A 23,972-nucleotide genomic window follows, 5' to 3' on the forward strand; every position below is an offset into this window, starting at 1 on the left:
AGTGGAAACTGTTAAATTAACTTTATTGACTTGGACCTTGCTGTGAAAGCTGTTAAAAATTGCTCTAATTACTTTTGAACAAAATTTTTAAATTAAATATGAAAGTCTTGTAGTATATTTTTCTCTTAATTTGTATAAGAATCATATACCCATATTAACTTTCCTTTATTTTTATATAATAGCTTTATTTTTTAATTGGAATATAATTGCTTTACACTGTTGTACAGTTTCTACTGTATAACACTGTGAATCAGCTGTAAGTATACAGGTATCCCCTCTGTCTTGAACCTCCCTCTCCCACCTGCATCCTACCCCTCTAGGTCATCACAGAGCATTGAGCTGAGCTCCCTGTATTATATAGCAGCTTCCTGCTAGCTTTCTATTTTACACATTGCAGTGTATATATATCAATGATATTCTCTCGATTCAGACAAGTACCTTTTTAAAATAAGTGGAAAGTTTCAAAGAGCTGATTTATTTAGGAATTTTTCAGTATCAAAGAAAGTTGGAGTCCAGCTCATTTTCTTCTCCATCACTGAAACAGAAGTTTGAACCACGGTGGGTACATCATGTAAGGTACAGGTAAAATAACACCAGCGTGTGGCTTGTTGCACACTTACTTTGTGCCAGGCACTCTGTTAAACTCTTTACTCATAATTAATGCTCAGGTCTCAGCAGTACTCGAGGTAGCACTCTGTTATCCAAGCTTTTAGATGAGGAAGCAAAAGAACTGAGAAATCGAGTAACTTAACCATGTTGCCACTGTTAGAAGGTAGTAGAAAGTCAGAGTGTATTTGTGGCTGTTGGCCTGCCTATTTAGGTTTGAGGATGTTCATACTGAGAACAGTGTGAATGTGAGCTGTGAGAATTTGCTCACCTGAGAATGTGAGCAAATTCAGACTGAAAATCACAAAAGGCAAACATAATTTTCATGTCTATGAAAGAATAAATTACCTTAGAAGATTTGACCGCAGAAATCCTAAGTCATAAAAAAATCTGTTTGTCTGTAGTGTCCTGTATTGAATCCTGGATCAGAAAAAGGGACTAGTAGAAAAACCGGAGAAGTCTGAGTAAAGCCTGGGTTTAATTGAATTTCATTATTGTCTGTGTTAATTTCTTATTTTTGCTGACTATCATGGTTATATAGAGAATGACATATAGAGTTAACATTAGAGCAAGCTGAGCAAAGGGTGTGTGGGACTCTGTACTATCTTTGGCAACTTTTCTGTAAATCTAAAATCACTTAAAAATAAAGGATTTTTTAAAAATCCTCCCCTCAAAAAAGTGTGTTTTGATTTAAAAGAAAATGGTCCCTACTTTTAAAATCCCTTAAACTAAAATAATTAATGTTTTATTTACATTGTAAACATTATGCATTTTGATTTTTCTCTTCAATCTGACAGACTTCAGTTGGTTGAGAATAGCCCATGTGGAAATGTTTTGAATAGGTGTCTCGATCTTAGATTAAAATATGGTAAATGCCCTTTCTAACTAACCATCAAGCACTGCTTTTAAGAAGTCAGTCTAATAACACTAAGATATAAATCAACTATACTCCAAGATAAAATAAAAGTTACATTTGAAAAAAAAGAACTTAATCTAGAAAAAAGCTCAGGAAATTATTTTTGCTTGGATCTAAGCTGTCTTATCATTTTATTTTAAAAATATCTCTGTAATAGGTTATTTTTCCCATATAGGAAATGTGTTCTTGAAGTTATGGTTGCTGGGGGTAAGGATGAGGGGAAGGGACAGTTAGGGAGTTTGGGATGGACATGTACACACTGCTATACTTAAAATGGATAACCAACAAAGACCTACTATAAAGCACATGGAATTCTGCTCAATGTTATGGTGGCTGGGATAGGAGAGGAGTTTGGGGGAGAATGGATACATGCATATGTATGGCTGAGTCCCTTTGCTGTCCAACTGAAATTATCACAACATTTCAATTGGCTATACCCCAATACAAAATAAAAGGTTTTCTTAAAAAAAGAGAAGAAATGTGTTTTCTGTAAGGTATGCTAAAGTGGATATTTTCCTTATTTTCTGGGTGTGTTTGGAAGTAGACTGGTACTTACCTTGACACTGCCTCCCCGTATCACCTTCTTGTAAAATACTTTGTTTTGGTGTGTTTGAGAAGTTCCCTATAGCCACAGACTGGTGAAAATTATTCCTTAAAGGAATTGCTTGGTGATATATGTTGGTACTTACAATGTCTTCATTTCTCTTCTCTCTCTACCTCTCACCAAAAGCTTTGCATTGATTAAGATAGCTTTTCCCAAACTGTTCACATTGTCTGCTGGATAAGGCACAGTAATCTAGAACCAGAGATTTCTTGATGCTGGGGGATGGTACAACTGGAACAGTCTTCTGGTTTCCCTCCAAACTGCGATATGCCTCAGCTCAGAGAACCAGCCCTCAGTCATCAGTGAAGATCACTTGCACTCAGTTATTTGCTTTATCAAATCACGTCAAAACGGGTCACTTTTCATAGTGGCTTAGCTACTGCTTTTCACACTGTGTGTTTCAGAGCTGTTTGGGCCTAACTTCCCTCAGAAGAGAGATAAACAGGTAGAAATCAGCTTCAGTTGGAACAATGTGAATTTTGGTTCTCTCCTATTAATATATTGGGGTCCTGGAGAAAATTTTGTTCAGAACAGGAAAAAGGATTCTGTTACCAAATAAAAACTTTGAAAAACCTGACAAGTCCTCGAGGCCTATTGGAGGGGCCCTTCTCCTTTTACTTGAGTTTTCTGAGATCCTCCTGAGAAGGTGCTCCTGCCATCTCAGTTTTTTGTTTTGTTTTGCAGGATGACTTACTGTCTTTGAAGGTCGTGAGTGTGCTCCACCATCTCAGTATCAAAAGGGCCATCCAGGTCCTAAGGATCAATAACTTTGAGCCAAACTGTCTACGGAGGCGACCCTCTGACGAGGTAGCACCTAAGGCTGAGGTTTCCGCAGCCCGTCCTTTCCATGTGTGTGACAGTCTGAGTGGAGAAACTAAGACCTATTTTTTTCTTCTCGGCACCTACATAGAAGGGAAACTTCTGGCTCCCTCAGAGCCTCAAATCCAGCCTCATTTACTTCTTAGGCTTTGTGTTTCTGTATTCCTTCCTTTGGCCTTCTCTGGTGGCTCAGTCAGTAAAGAATCTTCCTGCAGTGCAGGAGACCCAGGTTCAATCCCTGGGTTGGGAAGATCCCCTAGAGGAGGAAATGGCAACCCACTCCAGTATTCTTGCCTGGAGAATTCCATGGACAGAGGGGCCTGGTGGGCTACAGTTCACGGGGTCGCAAAGAGTTGGACACAACTGAGTACACACTCATTCCTTCCTTTCCCCCACGATGGGTCTATCTGTGTAACTGAGCTGTGTTTTAGTTGTACTTCCTCCTTTCTTGGGTACATTTTATATTTCTGCCTCCTTAAGCCACAGAGTTAAGTATCACTATAAAGACTTCCTTTCCTGGAACACTGCTTTACTAAGTATGTAAAAAACTTACAACTCTGGGACATACATTCATTAAAAGAGAGTTCAAGTTAGCAAACAACCATTTTACCTTTACGCTAAACTCCTCTCCATGAGGCAGATTCCTTACTTTTTTTTTTTTTACTTTATTAAAATACTGAGTTTATTTCACATTATATTCTTATCTCCCCACCATTTCCATTTGTCTGACCATCAGTACTACCATATCCTATCATAACATGGCATACATACTTAAAACCTGGAGTTGCATCTTTACAAACTAAATTGGCATTATAGATGACACATTGTTGGCAATGGAACCTAGACAACATTTATCAGATACGACAGAGAAAGTTCTCACCCTTATAAAAAGGACAGCTAGATACCAGCTGTTGCAGACATGAAATAAGATGGAAAATTTTAACAAAATGTTTAAACCATGTTCTTAAAGAGACTTCCTCCCCTGAGGCAGGCTCTTTAGAATTGGCAGGCAGGTCTAATATTTGGAACCCCGTGGTCAGTGACTAAAGCTCTGGGTGGTGGTTTGTCCCCATAGAACAGCATCACCCCATCAGAAGTTCAGCAGTGGACCAATCACCGAGTGATGGAGTGGCTGCGCTCCGTGGACCTGGCGGAATATGCCCCCAACCTCAGAGGCAGTGGTGTCCATGGTGGGCTCATGGTAAAACTCTGCTTTCATTTAAAATTGACTCCTTATCATTTTGTTTCCATTAGTCTAATGAGTAGGAGATTTATCAGTTGCTTGTCATAATCCTGAAGTCATCTAACTGAACCTTTCTGCACCATTTCTAGTCAATCTTTACTTTCAGAGTATTCTTCCCCATATTTTAAAATTAATGTCACCATGTAATCTAGATTGAATTTAAACTGATTTCTCTTTTACTGTCTTCACTAATGTTGGATAACATCTGGCCATCGGCTTGCATATGATCATGTTTTAAAACCCCTGGAGGGATACTGCATTGCTGCACCTTGATGTTACCCACTTCAGTGTTCTTGCCTGGAGAATCCCAGGGACGGGGGAGCCTGGTGGGCTGCCGTCTTATGGGGTCGCACAGAGTCGGACACGACTGAAGCGACTTAGCAGCAGCAGCAGCACCTTGATATTGCATAAGGAGTCGATCCCAAAGGTGCCACTTCAGAGGTAGAAGCCCCAACTTTGTAATGCTTGGGTGTCAGGACCAGCCCTGCTTCTCACTAGCTTAGGCAAAACAAAGAAAAGATACTTAAATTGAAGATCAAAGTCCACAGTTTGTCTATCCTCACCAGGCTGTCGAGAGAGTCATTGGAGATAACTAAATGAAAGAACTTTACAGACTATAAAGCACGATCCAGGCATGTGTGATCCATGGTGCCTTCAACAATCTTAATTTTTCCTGTAGGTTCTAGAACCTCGTTTTAATGTAGAAACAATGGCTCAGTTACTGAACATCCCACCAAGTAAGACCCTGTTGCGAAGACATCTGGCCACTCACTTCAACCTTCTGATCGGTGCAGAAGCCCAGCACCAGAAGCGGGACGCCATGGAGTTACCAGATTATGTGCTTCTAACCGCGACCGCCAAAGTGAAGGTTGGTTCAAGCTCCTACCATTTTATAATTGCCTATAGCAAAGACTCAGTCTTGGCTGTTACCTGGCTATCCCATTTTCTTAGGTTTTCTAAGTTTTGTGAATGGGTTGAAGGTAAATGATTCTTTAAGAGTAGTTAGGAAAATGCATTTTTGAAGGCTTCCTTCTGGAGGGATCTTTGCTCAAATCATTTATTTGATTAGAGTTAACAGGAGTGAAGAACATGATGTTGGCATCTACCATTGATTTTTTTGCCAATGCGGAAAGTCCATGTCTTGGGCCCAATATTGATTGCCGTTATCCTATGGATAAATCAAGCATAAGAGGAGGATTTTTTTTTTCTTATAAATAACCAGACTTGCAAGTTAGGAAAGGATACTCAAGCAATGATTCAAGGTAGACCAGCACAGAGTAGATATCTTCAGATTTACCTGGATTCATGGATCATACCAAGTTTAGATCACTTTTTATTTTTTAAATCACTCTTCTGTGAACTCTTCTAAGTCTGTTATATCAATTAAATTAATGTGAAGATAGGGTTTATCAGTTCCTCCACAAACGTGGCACCTCCACTAACCCCTTTTAAAAGAAAAGAAAAAAGAAAAAAACACTCCCCCTACCCACTCAATACTTTCTCTTTAGCTCCCTTTCTCCCTTAAAAAAATGTGTCAGATTTGAAACCTCTGAAAGAGTCTGTTGTATATAAATTCTCAACATCAGCATCTCCTTTAAATACAGTCTCAGGTACTATCCAGTGAAAAGATGGATTTTTTTCTTCTCTCAAAGTTTTCTCCCTGAAAATGAGGGCTTCTTTTAGCAGTTACTGGTATGGATAATCATAGCCTCGCTCAAAAAGAATATACAATAATGGCTCTTTCCTCTTTTTGACCTTGCAAAATTGGATTCAGCCCTCATTCAGAAATCTCATTGCATTAAGGTCAGTCACAATTAAGGCTCTTGGCTTTTCACAGTGACTACCCAGCTAGTGATGTGAATAAGGAGAATGAGCTTAATTTTCTGAGATTCATAATGAGGATCATTTATCATATTTGGGTGTTAACCAAATGCCTGAGATGTCTTTGTTTTTCTTATACCCAGTCATCGAATTGCTTTTCTTGGTAGTGTGAATACTTAAATTATATGTGTTTCTGGTCCTTTGTCATGTGAGTTTTATCAAGTCCCTGGTTGTTTTTGTTTGTTTTTCTTTTAAAGCCAAAGAAGCTTACCTTCAGCAATTTTGGGAACCTGAGAAAGAAGAAACAGGAAGATGGGGAGGAATATGTTTGTCCGATGGAGTTGGGACAGGCATCAGGAGGAACATCTAAGAAAGGATTTAAGCCTGGTTTGGATGTACGCCTGTATGATGAGGATGACCTGGACCGATTAGAGCAGGTAAACGTGACACCATAGGCCTGTTTCAAAGTTCTTTCACTGTTTGAAAACTTTGTGTGCTCTCTACTAATTAAAGATGTTTTCTTCAAATACCTAATAATAAAGATAATAGTAAGATAATAACAAGCACTTACAGATTGTTTGCTACATCCCAGGTACTAGCCTAAGCACATTACATGTATTAATATTCAGGGTATCCTAAAACATAGGGAGCATTGTTATTCCCATTTTAGAGATAAGGAAACTGAAGCATAGAATGCTTAAGTAACTTAAGACAGAAGAGCTGGTAGAATTGCTGGGATTCCAGCCTGCCAGGCTGGCTTCAAAGCCTGTACTATTTACCTATGTTATGCCTATCTCAGTATTAAGGAAATCTACATACCAAAACAAGTCAGGAATGGACACCTCTTACTCCTTAGCCTTTTCAGTATCAGGTCATGGATCTGAGTATTGCTTTCAAATGAATATTCTTTGGTGCCATTGTCAACATCAGAGCTTTGGGCTCAATGTGCCAGCAAAGTGTTTTTCTTCTCATTTTTAATGTCCAGTTGCAGTCGTAGGAGGAGATGGCTTCGGAAGTATTCTGTTGCTCCCACCCCATTCCGTGCCACTTGCACTGTTTCTTCTTAGACTTGTGTTCATTTTGCTGCATTTTTCTTGAAATTGTGCAAATGAGTCTGTCATGTCGTGGTGTGTTCATTGCAGATGGAAGACTCAGAAGGGACAGTGAGACAGATAGGTGCATTCTCTGAGGGCATCAACAACCTAACTGTAAGTTGTAAAACGAATTTCAAATATTCTGAAAATAAGCTTGACAATCACCCCAAAGGGGACTGCCTGTGTAGTGGAGAGCTCAAGGTGCCCGGTGTGTGTGACTCCCACCTCCTTGTCTTCCAGCACATGTTAAAGGAAGATGACATGTTTAAAGATTTTGCTGCCCGTTCCCCCAGTGCCAGCATCACCGATGAAGACTCGAACGTCTGACCATAGCACCTGGATGAGAGCAGGGAGCCCTTTGTCTTTGTTCCACTCTATTCCTCGGACACTCACAGTATCTGCAGCAAGCCACAGGCTGTGTGTTGTTTATCGTTCCCACTTCTCATGTGGAAGTGGAGGTGGAAAGCAGGGATTAGGTGCTAATTCTAAAGTTGCCATGACAATTGAGACACTGGTGAATGAGAGTATAATTGTTTCTTCTCTATTTAATGTAAAAAAAAATCTGTGATATATTATATTTAAAGTGTTGCATTTAATATGAGTATTTTACCATAGTCTTTCCATCCACATTCACAGCATGGAGGATTTGGGAAGCAGTGACCAGTATGTGAATGATTTTTTGTCACGTCGATGTGATAGCACTGCGGCCCTCGAAGCAGGATGTTACATGCTTTCGAAATCAAATTGTGGAATTTCTTAGGCGTTCAGTGTGTCCACTATATGCCAGCCACACCTCCACTTGCCTCTTTTTGTCCTATTTTTATATATTTTTCTAAATATATGTATATACTTAGTACATAGAAAATAGAACTTTTATTTTGTAACATAAGGAAGATGGTAAAAAGATCACGTTAAAAAAACACAGTGAGCAAAATTTTTGTATACCAGCTGTTTCTTGAAGAGGTCCAAATGATATTTCTGTCCCCCAAACTGAACTCTAATGATGTTGATCATTCAGACTAAATTAACATATGTGAAATACCCCTTCTTTGATGACACTTCACAAAATTATTGAATAGCTTTTTAAAAATTTCAGCCTTAGTCTTGGATCCTCTTAACTCATAAGGAAGAATCTGAGGGACATTTTAAGTGCTATTAACCTGAGTGTATTCAAGAAACTCCCCCCAAATTTGTAGAAATAATTCCTGAAGAAACCAAAACAAAACCCTTTACAGTATTAAGCTTCTTATCTTCCTCTTTGCTAAACATATCATTGCATCAAAATACTAACAGTCTGCCTAATGTTATTAATTGCACATTTCTCAGACTATTAGCAAATGGATTTTTTTTAAAGCTGATTACTTGTCTGAACATTTTGTCTCAGACTTCAGTAACTCAAAGACTGCAAAATTAGTTTCATAATGGCTATAGTGTGATGATAAAATGCAGTTCATGTTTTTCTGTAGCACAGGGCCCAATTTTCTTTATCAAGAAAATTGAAAGCTGCAATAAAATCTGTTATTGTGTTTATTATTTTCTAGAGGTATCAGAAAAATATCCAATTTTTTGTTCACTACTATCTCATTACTTATGATAGTCAGTGGTGGTAAAGACAGGTTTTCAAAAATGAGCGTAGGGTGGGCAGTTCAATATATGTCTGAAGACTTGCCTAATAAACTATATTTGAATGTCTGGCATGACCTTTCAAGTTAGCAAGTTTCCAAGTTTCTTATCAAGGAACCCTGTGATACTAAATTACTATTTATTCATAATTAAAATGACTCAATGCTAATAATATTTTTGGTCCCTATCATGTACTATTTGGTAACTGTATTGGACTCTTTGTGTATTTGTGTTTTATTTTAATGTGAACATATGTCACCATTTGAAAAACCATTTGTTATTCAATCCTGGTTAAAAATACTAGGAGACTGTTACAGATGCCAAATATTCCTTATTCAGGACAGTGTAACATCACTGATGATATGTGATAGGTTAAATTTTTTTGATGATATATATCCTTTTTACAAGATATTTACACTGCTGGTATTACCATATGAAAAGAAATAAAGTCAATTGATAACTGCCTCATATTTTTATTGTGGGTTACTTGTTTTCCTTTACTGGGAATAACCAAGTCGCCTTTATTTTGGATCTAAAGAGTAGTAACACCAACTCTTTACAGCTCACAAACTCTCAGAAATTTGTTTGAGGGGGGTCTATAACCTGTATCAGGGTTTCCCCAGTGGCTCAGCAGTAAAGAACTACTTGCAAAGCAGGAGAGGTAAGAGACATGGGTTCAATCCCTGAGTCAGGAAGATCCCCTGGAGGAGGGCACAGCAGCTCACTCCAGTACTGTTGCCTGGAGAATCCTATGGACAGAGGAGCCTGGAAGGCTACAGTCCATAGGGTTGAAAAGAGTCAGACACTACTGAAGCCACTGAGCATGCATAGCCTGTATCAACAGATGAAAATTTAAGGCCTTTACTTCAGAAACTTTCTCATGAAAGGAAACACAGGCAGCTGAGCTTGGGGGATGAGGAATCATGGCAAAGGGGTATCGGAAAAGCAAACCAAAATGACTTGCCTACAAGTTTGAAGAAGTTAGGTGTAGAAAGAAGTTAGTTTTATACATATGTTTCTTTCTTTAAAGAATTAAATAGTATTTTTTAATAAAACTAAAACTTGAAAAAAGGAAACTTGTCTCAGAAGAGGTTACCAAATATTTGAAGTTAGGTGAATATAACTAGAAGACAGATGATTTTTTGTGAAAGTATCTCTGACTTAATAAACCAGCAGGACTCCATATGAGTACAACACACCCAGTTGGCAAACAGGAAGACCTAACATGTTTGTTTAGCTGTGTGTATATATGCTTAATTGTAGAGTTCGAAAACTGGGACCACATTCACAGATGTGACTTCACTGCAGAATTTTTACTCTGAAAAAAAACAGTTCACGTGCTCAATATCTAGAAGTAGTGTTCAGCGTGTGCAGGGAAATGGGGCAGAAACCATCACAACAGCTGGCTCCAAAGGACAAAGAGGTTCTGAGCGTCTGTGAGGTGGTCAGTGGAGCTATCATCCACGCAGCTCAGAAACTGAAGGCCTATCTTGGATTTGAAGACACACTGAGCAATCTGTGCCCAGATTCAAACACTCTCAATGAGATCTTCTTAATCCACTTTGTCACTTTCTGCCAAGAGAAAGGAGCTGACAAGTGGCTCACCACCACCAAGATGACCAAGCACCAAGCCTTCCTGTTTGGGGCAGATTGGGTTTGGACCTTCTGGGGATCTGATAAGCAAATACAGCTTCAGCTGGCCGTGCAGACACTGCAGATGGCTTCTCTTCCTCCTGTGGAATCTGACCCCTCCAACCCAGATTCCAAGGCAGAGAAGTCTTTCAGCAAGAAAAGTAGGTTTGACAAGCTGGAAGAATTCTGTAACCTGATAGGAGAGGACTGTCTTGGCCTGTGTATCATCTTTGGTGTGCCAGGAAACCCTAAAGACATCCGAGGAGTCGTCCTGGACAGTGTCAAGAGAGAGACGACGAAGGGTCATCTGCCAGGAGGGACAGCTGTGGCACGATTCATCCTGGAAACGGAAGATTGTATCTCCATCAGGGAGCTGCTTGGAAACTGTCTGAGTAAGAAAGATGGGCTGAGAGAGGTGGGCAAGGTTTATATTAGCATCCTCTGAACTGGCCGTGTGGGATGAGACTGACCTGTAAGATAAAACAAAAATATGTTCTTCTAATAAGTTTATCCTCTCATGGGATTTTTTTCTCCCCTCGCTCCACCCCACAATGAATGAAAACCATCTCCTGGGTCAAAACCTCCTAGCGTGATTATGGACAGAAAAAAAGCCTACCTGTATTTCAGGGAAAACGGAAAATTTTAGCATAATCTTTTATTATTCAACAATAAAAGTGGGAGGAAAGGATAATAGAGTCACCCTTAAAGTTCAACTTGAAAACAAATTGTGTTTGATAAGAGTAAGTCTAGCATTTAAAAGTGTAAAATGGGTTTTGACTGCTATGGGTGGGAGGTGGGGAGGGCAAGGGGTTGCATAAGACTACAGAACAGTTTTAGTTGTATTTATTAATACAAAACCAGTTTCAATTCAGGACACACAAAAAACTGAGCCTGGTTCTCTTCCTTTCTACCCAGGCTCTCACCTCATCCCAAGCTGCCTGCTCTCTGCAGAGAGGACCTTGGTGGGATCCCTTGGGGACTGTTTGAGTGTTAGCTTTACCTATGATTTTAACCCATATCACAATCCCTTATGATAATGATTAACATCTATTTAGCATTTGCAGTGGAAAATCCCATGGATGGAGGAGCCTGGAAGGCTGTAGTCCATGGGGTCACTGAGGGTCGGACACGACTGAGTGACTTCACTTTCACTTTCATGCATTGGAGAAGGAAATGGCAACCTACTCCAGTGTTCTTGCCTGGAGAATCCCAGGGACGGGGGAGCCTGGTGGACTGCCATCTATAGGGTCGCACAGAGTGGGACACAACTGAAGTGACTTAGCAGCAGCAGCATTTGCAGTAAGAAAAGTATATTTATATATAAAAACTATCTTAAAAGCTGGGGTGAATTAAAACAGCACTCTAGGGAAGGAAAAATAATTTTTCCTGTATGCTTCTAGAGGACAGAAGCAAAAAGAATGCTTTAAAGTGTAAAGGGAAGCTTGATTCATTCACACATGATTGTTAAATGCCTGTTACTTGAAAGGCCCTGTTCTATGCCTTGCCAGTCCAGCAGTAAAAAGAACAAAGTCCCTACTATCAGGGAGTTTCCCTCTTAATGGTGGAAAACAGACAATAAATAAATACCTGCATACATTTTAAATGCATATTTAAATAAATGTCAGGGGTGGTGTAAAGGAAAAGGAGATACTATTTTATATGAGGTGATTAAGGAAGGCCTCAGAGAGAAGGGGCAATTTGCCAGAAATGTGAATAGAGATCATCAATGCAGGTATCTGGGAAAGTGTTCTAGACCTAGGAATCTGCAGATGCCTAGGGCCTGACTTGGGAATGGAGTTGGTGTGTTCAAGACATAGTAACAGAGGCAGAGTGAGCAGGGAGAAGACTGATAAGAGACAGTCAGGGAAGGAGCCAGCAAACAGGAGAAGCAGATCACACTTGTAAGGACTCTGGATTTTATTCTGAGTGATATGGGGACAGACATGCCTTGATCTGACTTAAACACTAAAACCCTCACTCAGTTGCTGGGTGGAGACTAGATTGTAGGGAGGAAAGAGTAGCAGCAGAGCCCAGGGGTCAGCTAGGAAACTTACAATAACTGAGGTGGGAAAAAAAGACTTGGGGCTTCCCAAGTGGCTCAGTAGTAAAGAATCCTCCTCCCAATGCAGGAGATGTAGGTTCAATCCCTGGATCAGGAAGATCCCCTGGAGAAGGAAATGGCAACCCACTCCAGTATTCTTGCCTGGGAAATCCCATGGACAGAGGAGCCTGGTCAGCTACAGTCCATGGGGTCGCAAAGAGCTGGATGTGACTGAGCATGCACACATGCTCACACACACAGTCACATACACATATGGGAGAAAAGAGTAGCCTCAAGCAAAGTGGCAGAAGAGAAGGGGCGAAGAGGTCAAATTCGGAACAGTTGATGGTAAAGCATACATCATTTGCTGATGACTGCATGCAATATATCACAATTAGAACATTTATTTCCAAACTTCTTAAATATGACATTTCTTCATTCCAGGAAACCAAAAGTTCAAGGAAAACATTTTAGCCTTCTGTCTTCCATAAGTAGGTACAAATAGGCATGAGAGGCATCTCTTCATGTTGTTAAGCAATAATTATTCCTACTTGGAATATGCCTGGAAGGTTATACTACTCAGTCAATTTCTGTTTCCTTGTATAGAGTGACCCCTATCTGCATCAATGCTGTGTAGGGCAAGCTGTCAAGGAGGTGGTATAATAGAGTAAAAAAGAGTATGCAACTTGGAATCAGATGTGGGTTTGAGTCTCAGTTCTTTTAAAAAGTAGAATCTAGAGGTTTAACTCTGTTTTCTTATCTGTGAAAGGGGAATGACTTCAGCTAATTCAAAGGAGACAATGCTTGTGACAACACTTCTCTCTTTTATTGAAGGGTAAGCTTACCAAAATTTTGATGTCTCTAGTACAAATTGTAAGTATTCATGTGATAAAGAGCTAAAAGATATAAATCAAAGACTCACCATGTTTTTTTTAATGAAAATAAAGATGTGAAGCTTTTACTGATTTTAAAAATACTGTATTCTCATGCTTTTCTTAATCAGCATTTTTATGTAAAGATTTAAGTACAGAAGAATAGAAAGTTACTTCTTCATGAGTCCTGCACTGACCCCTGTTCCAGTTTACTGTTTGCCATTCCAGAACTTGTATTGTGTATTAAACATATTTTACACAAGTGTAATCATATGATCTACAAATGCCTTATAACCTGCATTAAAAAAAAAACTTCACTGAATATTGTGGACGACTTTCCATGTTAATACATTTATATTCACTTTCCTCTTTTCTGGGCTGATATCAATGGTTCTGTTCCCAACCCTGCATACATATTAGATTCACTTGGGAAACTTAAAAGCAAAAAAAAAAAAAAAAGGACCAAGGCTACAAACACACCTAGATCAACTGATCAGTATCTCAGAGAGAGGGAACCAAGAGATTTTTTTTTTTAATCTTCTAAAGTAATTATAATGTTCAACTAGGATTAAGATGTGTCTAAGTAGTCCTCTCTGTTGTATGTATACACCATGATATATTTAATGTATAATGTCTGGATGGATATTTGGGTTCCAAAGTCCATCCACATACCTGGATATATTTACATATTGTTTCTTTAACATGCTCGTCAATCAACATACTTCGCTCGCTTTTTTTCATAAGCATGTATTTATTTTTGAGTTCATTTTTCCAGCTTTACTGAGATATAATTGGCATGCAACACAGGATAAGTTTAAGTGTACATCATCATAATTTGACAATATATTATGAAATGATTATCACAATAAGTTTAATGTCCATCTCATATAGATATAAGAAAAAAGAAAAATTTTTTCCACATGACAAGAACTCTTAGGATCTATTCTCTTCACAACTTTCAATTTTACCATACAGCAATGTGAATTATAGTCATCATGTTGTGCATTACATCATTAGTACTTTATTTATCCTATAACTGGAAATTTGGTTCACTCACTTTTTATGTTATTTTTTGAATTAAAAACAGCTCCCTGACAGTCATTGGATTAATGCAGATTTCAAATATAGCAAAAACCAATTGTAAAAAAAAACTTAATATTTAAAATTGATCTACATATGTAGACTTGGCTACGTAATTTGTGGGACCAAATGCAAACTGAAAATACAGAGTGTAAAAAATTTTGTAAAAAATTGTAAAATGTTTCAAGACAGAGACAACAAATACTAAGCCAAGCACAGGGGTCTTCTATGTGTAAGTCACAAGCCCATGAAACTGACCTGACTTCTACATTTTGTTGGATTATTTGGTCATGAAGGCTTAAAAAAAGATTTTTATCATGATTGTTTATACTTCTAACATCTTTTCTAACTGAAAAATTATGTTATTCTTACTAACTTCTATGTACATGATAGTACATGCTTTACTCTTTATACTGCATGAAACAGCATTATTGCCCATTTATAGCATTACAAGTGACATTTTAACTTTTAATGTAGAACAAATTTCATAGTATTTGATATCAGAGAAAACAATAAGAATTTTCTGGCTCTTCTAACTTCAGAAGAATTGATCTACTTGTCTTAGGGAGAGACTAAAACAAAAGGAAGAAATCATAAGCAGTTTGAACGAGGAACTGAATCTCTTAACATGTTGCTCAGAAATTGAGAAGTCTCTGGATATGAACTAATTCTCTAAGGATTCATTCTCATTTGTCCCTAAATGTCTATGAGATAGGCATTGCACTTTATTCTACTGAAATATGCAAAATTGAGAGAAAAAGTGGTTGCTGCATTGACCCTAAGCTTAATTTGAATGGCCACCTTTTATATTATGGCTTTGAAAACATTACTCACCTAATCGTAGTCGTTTTCAGGAAGATGATACTGTTCCCATTTTCTCTGAAACTGAAGCTCAGGGAGTTTAGATGGACTTGCCCAAGATCACAAAGAAACAGAACCTGGATTCAAATCCCACATCCATCTGACTTAAAGGCCATGCTTTAAATCTTAAAAATGGAGGACGGGAGAATTCCATGTGAAGATGGAGACAGAGATTAGAGTCCTGTGTCTACAAACCAAGGAATGCCAGAAATTGCCAACAACCATCAGAAACTAGGAGAGAGACAGAGAGGCATAAACAGATTCTCTGTCAGACTCTCCAGAAGGAACCATCTCTTGTCAACACCTGGATTTTGGACTTCTAGTTTCAGAACTGTGAGAGAATAAATGTCTGTTGTAAGTCACCCAGTTTCTGGTTCTTTGTTACAGCAGCCCTAGGAAACAAACACATCTAACATCTATTGTTCCACTTTGGAACAATAATGGGATGATAAAGAGTGCAGAAAAGATTGAGGAAGGTGATTACTACAAATACTTGTTATTATCATGCTGCATGCTTACTGATGCCCATAACACACTGAATGTTCACAGGTAGGACACCTGCACACCTGCTCTACCTGGTATGCTTAACAAGGCTCAGTTCTGTTTGTTTCCAGTTGTTCTTATTATAATCATCTACTTTAAGTATTATACACATCGATTGAAAAAAATAGAGGATAATTTTATTAAGGTTGTATGTTAATCCATCCTAGGGTAGAAAATAGAGAGTTCCTCTAAGGATTACCAGCATTTTCTAGGTCCTAATGAGTTCTGCCTTTTTGTAATTTTAACCTGATCTACAAACAAGCTAACAGAATCACTGATTATAGTTAAAGCCTATAGGAGCTTTCTTAGTGGTTCAGACCGTGAAGAATCTGCCTTCAATGCAGGAGACCCAGGTTCAATCCCTGGGTTCAGAAGATCCCCTGAAGAAGAGAAGGGTCACCCACTCCAGTATTCTTGCCTAGAGAATTCCATTGGCAGAGGAGCCTGGCAGGCTACAGTCCATGGGGGTCTCAAAGAGTTGGACAGGACTGAGGGACTAACTTTTCCACTTCCTAATTTTCAAAGCCTAAATGGCACAGAGGATCAATATGCTAATATTATAACCAGATATATGATGCACTAGGATCACACATTCTAAAGATGGTGAGGTCAAGTTTTAAACTCAACCCTCTTCCAACAACACAAGAGAAGACTCTACACACGGACATCACCAGATGGTCAATACTGAAATCAGACTGATTATATTCTTTGCAGCCAAAGATGGAGAAGCTCTATACAGTCAGGAAAAACAAGACTGGGATCTGACTGTGACTCAGATCATGAAACTCCTTATTGCCAAATTCAGACTTATATTGAAGAAAGTAGGGAAAACCACGAGACCATTCAGGGTATGACCTAAATCAATTCCCTTATGATTATACAGTGGAAGTGACAAATAGATTCAAAGGATTAGATCTGATAGAGTGCCTGAAGAACTATGGACGGAGTTCTGTGACATTGTACAGAAGACAGTGATCAAGACCATCCCCAAGAAAAACAAATGCAAAAAGGCAAAACAGTTGTCTGAGGAGGCATTACACATAGATATGAAAAGAAGAGAAGTGAAATGAAAAGGAGAAAAGGAAAGATATACCCATTTGAATGCAGAGTTCCAAGGAATAGCAAAGAGAGATAAGAAAGCCTTCCTCAGTGACCAGTGCAAAGAAATAGAGGAAAACAATGGAATGGGAAAGACTACAGATCTCTTCAAGAAAATTAGAGATACCAAGGGAACTTTTCATGCAAAGATGAGCACAATAAAGGACAGAAATGGTATGGACCTAACAGAAGCAGAAGATATTAAGAGGTGACAAGAAATACACAGAAGAACTATACAGAAAAGATCTTCACGACCCAGACAATCACAATGGTGTGAACACTAGAGCCAGACATCCTGGAATGCAAAATCAAGTGGGCCTTAGGAAGCATCACTACGAACTAAGCTAGTGGAGGCAATGGAATTCCAGTAGAGCTATTTCGAATCCTAAAAGATGATGCTGTGAAAGCACTGCACTGAATATGCCAGCTAATCTGGAAAACTCAGCAGTGACCACAGGACTGAAAGAGGTCAGTTTTCATTCCAATCCCAAAGAAAGGCAATGCCAAAGAATGCTCAAACTGCCAAACAATTGCACTCATCTCAAATGCTAGCAAAGTAATGCTCAAAATTCTTCAAGCCAAGCTTTACAGTACGTGAACTGTGAACCTCCAGATGTTCAAGCTGGATTTAGAAAAGGCAGAGGAACCAGAGATCAAATTGCCAACATCTGCTGGATCATCGAAAAAGCAAGAGAGTTCCAGAAAAACATCTATTTCTGCTTTATTGACTATGCCAAAGCCTTTGACTGTGTGGATCACAATAAACCGTGGAAAAATTCTGAAAGAAATGGGAATACCAGACCCCTTGACCTACCTCCTGAGAAATCTGTATGCAGGTCAAGAAGCAACAGTTGGAACAGGACATGGAACAACAGACTGGTTCCAAGTCTGGAAAGGAGCACGTCAAGGCTGTATATTATCACCCTGCTTATTTAACTTATATGCAGAGTACATCATGAAAAATCTGGACTGGATGAAGCACAAGCTGGAATCAAGATTGCCGGGAGAAATATCAATAACCTCAGGTATGCAGGTGATACCACCCTTATGGCAGAAAGTGAAGAAGAACTTAAGAGCCTCTTGATGATAGTGAAAGAGGAGAGTGAAAAAGTTGGGTTAAAACTCAACATTCAGAAAACTAAGATCCTGGCATCTGGTCCCATCACTTCATGGCAAATAGACGGGGAAACAATGGAAACAGTGAGAGACTTTATTTTTCTGGGCTCCAAAATCACTGCAGATGGTGACTGCAACCATGAATTTATTTATTTATTTTTTTAAACCATGAATTTAAAAGAGCCTTGTTCCTTGGAAGAAAAGTTATGACCAACATAGACAGCATATTAAAAAGTAGAGACATTTCTTTGCCAACAAAGGTCCCTCTAGTCAAAGCTATGGTTTTTCCAGTAGTCATGTGTGGATGTAAGAGTTGGACTATAAAGAAAGGTGAGCACTTTAGAACTGATGCTTTTAAACTGTGGTGTTGGAGAAGACTCTTGAGAATCCCTTGGACAGCAAGGCGATCCAACCAGTCCATCCTAAAGGAAATCAGTCCTGAATATGCATTGGAAGGACTGATGTTGCAACACTTTGGCCACCTGATGCCAAGAACTGACTCATTTGAAAAGACCCTGATGGTGGGAAAGATTGAAGACAGGAGGAGAAGGGGAGGACAGTGGATGAGATGGTTGTGTGGCATCACCAACTCAATAGACATGAGTTTGAGTAAACTCTGGGAGCTGGTGATGAACAGGGAAGCCTGGCATGCTGCAGCCCACGGGTTCGCAAAGAATTGGACACGAGGAAGAGACTGAACTGAACTCAACTAGTCTGGCTCAAGAGGCCATCCTTTTACTTATTATTGGATACTGCCTCTCTCCTTAAAGCACATCACTTGCACTAGCTGAAGACTTCCTTTAATTCAAGAAAGTGCAGGAAAGCAGAAACTGCAAAGAAGCAGGGCCTTAGGGTAGGCTGCCAGACTCCCCGACCATTTGAGATCCTGCTCTCACCTGCCCTCCAATAAGCCACATTTCTTCTTTGCAACTGTCTTTGGACTGACAGCTTCGATTTTTTACAAAATCTTTTTGTTTTCTTTCCATTCCTTTTTCTACGTGGAGAGTATTTTCTTGCACAGTTAATTGACTGTGGCTCTGCTGGCACCCCACTCCAGTACTTTTGCCTGGAAAATCCCATGGACGGAGGAGCCTGGTGGGCTGCAGTCCATGGGGTCGCTAGAGTCGGACACGACTGAGCGACTTCACTTTCAATTTTCACTTTCATGCACCGGAGAAGGAAATGGCAACCCACTCCAGTGTTCTTGCCTGGAGAATCCCAGGGACGGCAGAGCCTGGTGGGCTGCCGTCTCTGGGGTCGCACAGAGTCGGACACGACTGAAGCGACTTAACAGCAGTAGTAGCAGCAGCTGCTTTCCGAGGCCCACGTGCTTCCTGTTTCTCCCTCCCAGGGGCGGGGCCAGGCTCGCCAGCCTGCGCAGTAGGGCCTCAAGCCCGCCCCTTGACCCGGAGCCGCGCTTGTCCCCTCCCGCTTGCCGTCTTGGCCGACATGGCGGCCCCCTCGCTCCCTGCGTGGTTGGCGCTGCAGACGCGAGCCAGGACCCTTCGTGCTTTTTCTACCGCTGTGTCTCCTGTCACTGGCGCTCCGAGACTAAGCCCGCGTGAGTGTCTGCCGCGTCGCCTCAGGGCTTTGGGGGCTGTAAGCGAGCGGAATACGGGCGCATGATGGCGGCTGCGGTGGCGGAGCCAGAGCCACCCTGGGGATTCCAGTACGTCCTCCGTAGCCGGTCACTGGTCCGTCTAGAAGTAGGAACCCGCGGACCTAGGTGTGCCCCCTGCGCGGACTGTCGCCTAGTTCCTGGCAGTTAGTTTCTCTTTCTAGTCCTCTGGGTACCGCGGTCTTGCTTCCCCACCTTCTCCGTGACCTGCGCTTTCTGGTAGTCTCTCCCAGGGCCAACGCAAAATTCTCTCTCTGGTTGCTGGTTCTCGTAATATTTGTTGGGTGATGCTGAACCACAGATTTTCCCGAAATTTAAGAGAGGCCCACAGATGGCCTGGAACATGCTACAGCTCTGAATTCCAGGGCTAGCTATGTCACCAAAGGGGGTTGACCTTCATTAAGTAGGCGTACTGAGGTGACCTTGATTCAAGAGAGATTTTAGAGCTGTCCTATACCGTTCTTGCCTTGGAGGAATATAGTGGAAAAGTCTAGTTGTGGGTAGACTAGGTAGGAGTACTGTGCAGTGTTGCTGCTGCTGCTAAGTCGCTTCAGTCGTGTCTGACTCTGTGCGACCCCATAGACGGCAGCCCACCAGGCTCCGCCATCCCTGGGATTCTTCAGGCAAGAACACTAGAGTGGGCTGCCATTTCCTTCTCCATGTGCAGTGTTAAGTGCTGTTAATAGAATCGTGAATACAGTAAGGGGGTGGGAACACCGACCAGGAACCCTCAAGAGTCAAAAAAGCTCTGTCGAGGGAGCGTTGCCAGTCATTGGTCTTGTCTTATCCGTGCTATTTTCTGTAATATTTCTAATATTGATACTTCTCACTGTCCAGTTTAGGCCACCATATCTCCCATTTACCATAGTTTCTTTGCTGGTCTCTATTTCTACTTTTGCTGTCCTACATTGGATTTTCACAACAGCCAGAGTGAAGTGTGCAGAAAGCAAATCTTAACTTGCCGCTCCCATGTTCAGAATATACAAAAGATTTTTCATTGCTTTGAGATAAACGGTAAATTCCTTAATGCATCATCATAGCACTTAATAGCCTTAACACTTTTTAATCATTCGTTCATCTATTCATTCTGCAAATACTGAACTCCTACTGTGTGCTAGGTAGCGTTCTAGATACTGGAATATAGCAGGGCCCTTCAGACTTCCCTGGTGGTCCATTGGTCAAGAATCCACCTACCAATGCAGGACAAAAGGGTTTGATCCCTTGTCAGGGAAGCTTGCACATGCAGCAGAGCAAGTAAACCAGCGCACCAGTGCACAACTACTGAGCCTGTACTCTAGAGTCCGGGAGTCGCAACTACTATGCCCAGGTGCTGCAAAGACTGAAGCCCGAAGACCATGGAGCCTGTGCTCCACAACAGGAGAAGCCACCGCAATGAGAAGCCTTCGTTGGCTGCAGCTAGAGAAAAGCCTGCCCAACACTGAAGACTCAGTGCAGCCAAAGATAAATAAATAAATGAATAATAAGAATAATAAAAGCAGGTCCTTCATCTCATGAAGTTTACATTCTTGGTAGGAAATCAGATTATAAATAGGTAAACAATGTCAGATGCTATGAAAAAAAAATAGGGTCTTGAGAATAATAGACTGGGGGAATAGAGGCTGTAGGGCAAGACAAGATCGGGTAGTCAGGAAAGAACTCCCTAAGGAAGTGGTGTTTGAGCATCTGTGGGAAGACCCTTGTTGGTATAGGGAGCTGAAAGTACAGAAGCTCAAAAGTAGAACGGGGTTATGGGTGTGACCAAGAAACAGAAAGAAGACCAATGTGGCTGGAGCTAAAGTGAGTAAAAAGGAGAAGTAAAAGATGTCAGAAAGATATGTAATGACCTGATCTGGTAAAGGCTTGTAGGCATTTGGCTTGGATTTTATTATAAGTTTGGGATCACATTGGTAGGTTTTGAACAGGAAGTGATATAATGTGATTTATACTTTGGAAAGATCACTGACTGCTGTTTGGCAAGCGTGGTGTAAGAGTGGGAACCAGGAGACCAGTTTGAAAGCTGTTGTAGTGCTCCAAATGAGATGGTAGTGACTTGGATTGACCTAACAGTGGAGATGCTGGTGTGGTTGGATTTGGGATATATTTTGAAGGTAGCGCTAACAAGACTCCCTAATGGATTTGATATGGGGCCTTGAGCAGAAGTCTCAAGGAAGCATGTTAGATTTTTGAGCAATTGGATGAATGATGATACCGTTTACAGGAACTGAGGAGACAAGAAAGAAATCAAGAGCTCTGTCAATGATGTGTTTTAGTTGAGATGCCTATTGAATATGTCTCTGACCTTTTATTAAAAAAATTTTTTTTATTTATTTATCTAGCTGTGCTGGGTCTTAGTTGAGGCATGGGAGATCTAGTTCCCTGACGAGGGCTAGAACACAGGCCCCCTGCGTTGGGAGTGCAGAATCTTAGCGACTGGACCATCAGGAAAGTCCTTGTCTCTGACCTATTAAATACCACTTTTCTGGGTGCTCTTTATGCCCTTCTCTTAAATTTCAGCCATTTTGAACTTGTTTACTTTTATTTTCCATCTTCTCTTTCACTCTAGAACACTTTTTCTCACTTGCCTGTTCCCATGGCTACCTCCTGCTCATTTTTAAGGTTTTTTCCCCAATTAACTAAGTTGGGTCCCCTGCTATATGTTTACATTAATATTTATCACTGTTTATTGAAATTTCTTGCTAGATAGTTACCTTATTTACTGACTGCATTCAGTAAGAGCAAGGACTATGTGTCTGTTGTTCATTGCTGCCTTTTGAGTTGCTGTATCACTCAAACGATTTTTGTTTGATACTCAAACAGTATCACTCAAACAATTTTTCAATGAGTCAGTGAATTACTGTTGAGGGGTGAATAAGAACTTATCAGATCAAGGAATGAGGCGGAGAGGGAGTAGAGGACAGAAGCCAGGCAGATAAAAGGGAGACACATTCCAGGCAGAGAGAACAGAAAGTTCAGAGAAAAACTCAGGGGCCTGGTACTGAAAGTCCAGTGTAGCCTAGGGCTTTGTGAAAGGAAGTGAAGCTGGAGATGGTAGTTCAGAGTGTGAAGTCTTTTGTGCTGAGCTGTCATCATCCTGACTCCTTGTCTTTAGTTTTCTTGGCTAAATGACCTCTAAATAAGGATAATATATTTAGTGCTTATAGTTACTGTGAAGAATAAGATTAAAATAATGAAAAGTATTTAGCTCAGTGTCTGGATGTGTGAAAGTACTGAATATAGTTATTTCATATTATTTTAGTATAGCAAAACATTAATTTAGAGAGACATAAGTTAATATTTTAAAAGATAGTGTATGTAAATAATTTATCTTGTACAGTTATGTGACTTGTTAGGAATAACTATGATTTTTTGTTATTGTTGATGCTATTGTAGCATTGGCAGTTCTAATTAACGATAGAGACAGAAAACTGAAGGTTATTTTGTGTGTGTGCATAAAGAACAGAATAATAACAGATATGAGCAAATATATGTTAGAACATTTCAAACCAGTTGTCTTTACAGATGCAAAATACTTATTTCTAACTAGATATTTCAATTTGGGGACGTGAGTTTATTTGACAACCTTAAAAGTTATTAAAAATATATCTTTAGTTGATGAGCTAACTATATCTTATCATGCTGGTGGCTCAGTCTGTAAAGAATCCACCTACAATGCAGGAGACCTGGGTTCAGTCCTTGGATTGGGAAGATCCCCTGGAGAAGGGAATGGCAGCCCTCTCCAGTGTTCTTGCCTGGAGAATCTCCATGGACAGAGGAGCCTGGAGGGCTGCAGTCCACGGGGTCGCAGAGTCGGACACGACTGAGCAACTAAGCACATGTATTGTCAATCACAGAGTATTTTCAAGTAACTCTTGAATTTTCTCACCTATTTCTGACTTTTCATTTGCATTAAAATGATTTCGTCTTTGAACTTACAGAAAATGGATTATTGTCTCATTTTTGTATTACTAAATACTTTAAATTATGTGAGAATTGTGGTATCATGAACAATGTGGAACAAATCCGTACTAATAAAATTCTCTGCAACTGTTGTATTGTCTTTTAGCCACAACAGAAAGAACCTCCAAACATGAAAGGGCGCCGAGAAGAAAGGTAAGCAGTTGACGTGCTCTGGTGTAGACTGTTGTGTGGGTTTCTGATCTAAAGTAAGGCAGATCCTCATTATGAGGTAGAGAGGGTGCCGCATGAGCAGGCTTCAAAAGGGCACGTGCACTGGATGACCCCTGAAGCCCTGGCTCTATCTAGTCTTTGATCGGTTTCGTCAGTTCCCTGAGAATGGATCATCTTTTGAGAGGCAGACTCACTCACTTACTCCCAGGAAATAGGTATATAAACCAGAATAAAAAATTGTTTTTGACAATGCCTTG

At 40.2% G+C, this 23,972-nt stretch overlaps 3 protein-coding genes across 19 annotated transcripts in view; all 3 read left to right on the forward strand.

The window, feature by feature from the left end:
* PPFIBP1 (PPFIA binding protein 1) overlaps window positions 1-9,196 on the forward strand; it is a 205,760-nt gene extending 196,564 nt beyond the window's left edge. For 10 of the 16 annotated variants that reach the window (XM_027541599.1, XM_027541598.1, XM_027541601.1 and 7 more), the window contains 6 exons: window positions 2,811-2,933; window positions 4,021-4,146; window positions 4,868-5,056; window positions 6,267-6,446; window positions 7,152-7,217; window positions 7,344-9,196. In XM_027541599.1, the coding sequence (XP_027397400.1) occupies window positions 2,811-2,933; window positions 4,021-4,146; window positions 4,868-5,056; window positions 6,267-6,446; window positions 7,152-7,217; window positions 7,344-7,430 (771 nt within the window). In that variant the 3' untranslated portion in view covers window positions 7,431-9,196. The remainder of the gene's footprint in view (window positions 1-2,810; window positions 2,934-4,020; window positions 4,147-4,867; window positions 5,057-6,266; window positions 6,447-7,151; window positions 7,218-7,343) is intronic. The other 6 variants (XM_027541606.1, XM_027541602.1, XM_027541605.1 and 3 more) reach the window with 2 other exon arrangements.
* A 277-nt stretch (window positions 9,197-9,473) lies between these two features.
* Window positions 9,474-12,511, forward strand: REP15 (RAB15 effector protein). Its single transcript, XM_027541611.1, has one exon. It carries the CDS (start codon window positions 10,105-10,107, stop codon window positions 10,801-10,803), a length of 699 nt encoding a protein of 232 aa, XP_027397412.1. The 5' UTR covers window positions 9,474-10,104; the 3' UTR covers window positions 10,804-12,511.
* A 307-nt stretch (window positions 12,512-12,818) lies between these two features.
* Window positions 12,819-23,972, forward strand: part of MRPS35 (mitochondrial ribosomal protein S35) — a 51,401-nt gene continuing 40,247 nt past the window's right edge. The window contains exons 1-2 of one of the 2 annotated variants that reach the window (XM_027541610.1): window positions 12,819-13,234; window positions 23,651-23,697. Coding sequence is in view for 1 of the 2 variants with exons in the window: in XM_027541609.1 (XP_027397410.1) it covers window positions 19,419-19,530; window positions 23,651-23,697 (159 nt within the window). In the remaining variant the exon portion in view is untranslated. Of the gene's footprint in view, window positions 13,235-19,352; window positions 19,531-23,650; window positions 23,698-23,972 lie in introns of those variants that run through there. The other variant, XM_027541609.1, reaches the window with a different exon arrangement.

Source organism: Bos indicus x Bos taurus, chromosome 5 (assembly GCF_003369695.1).
Source record: "Bos indicus x Bos taurus breed Angus x Brahman F1 hybrid chromosome 5, Bos_hybrid_MaternalHap_v2.0, whole genome shotgun sequence".
Lineage (NCBI taxonomy): Eukaryota > Metazoa > Chordata > Mammalia > Artiodactyla > Bovidae > Bos > Bos indicus x Bos taurus.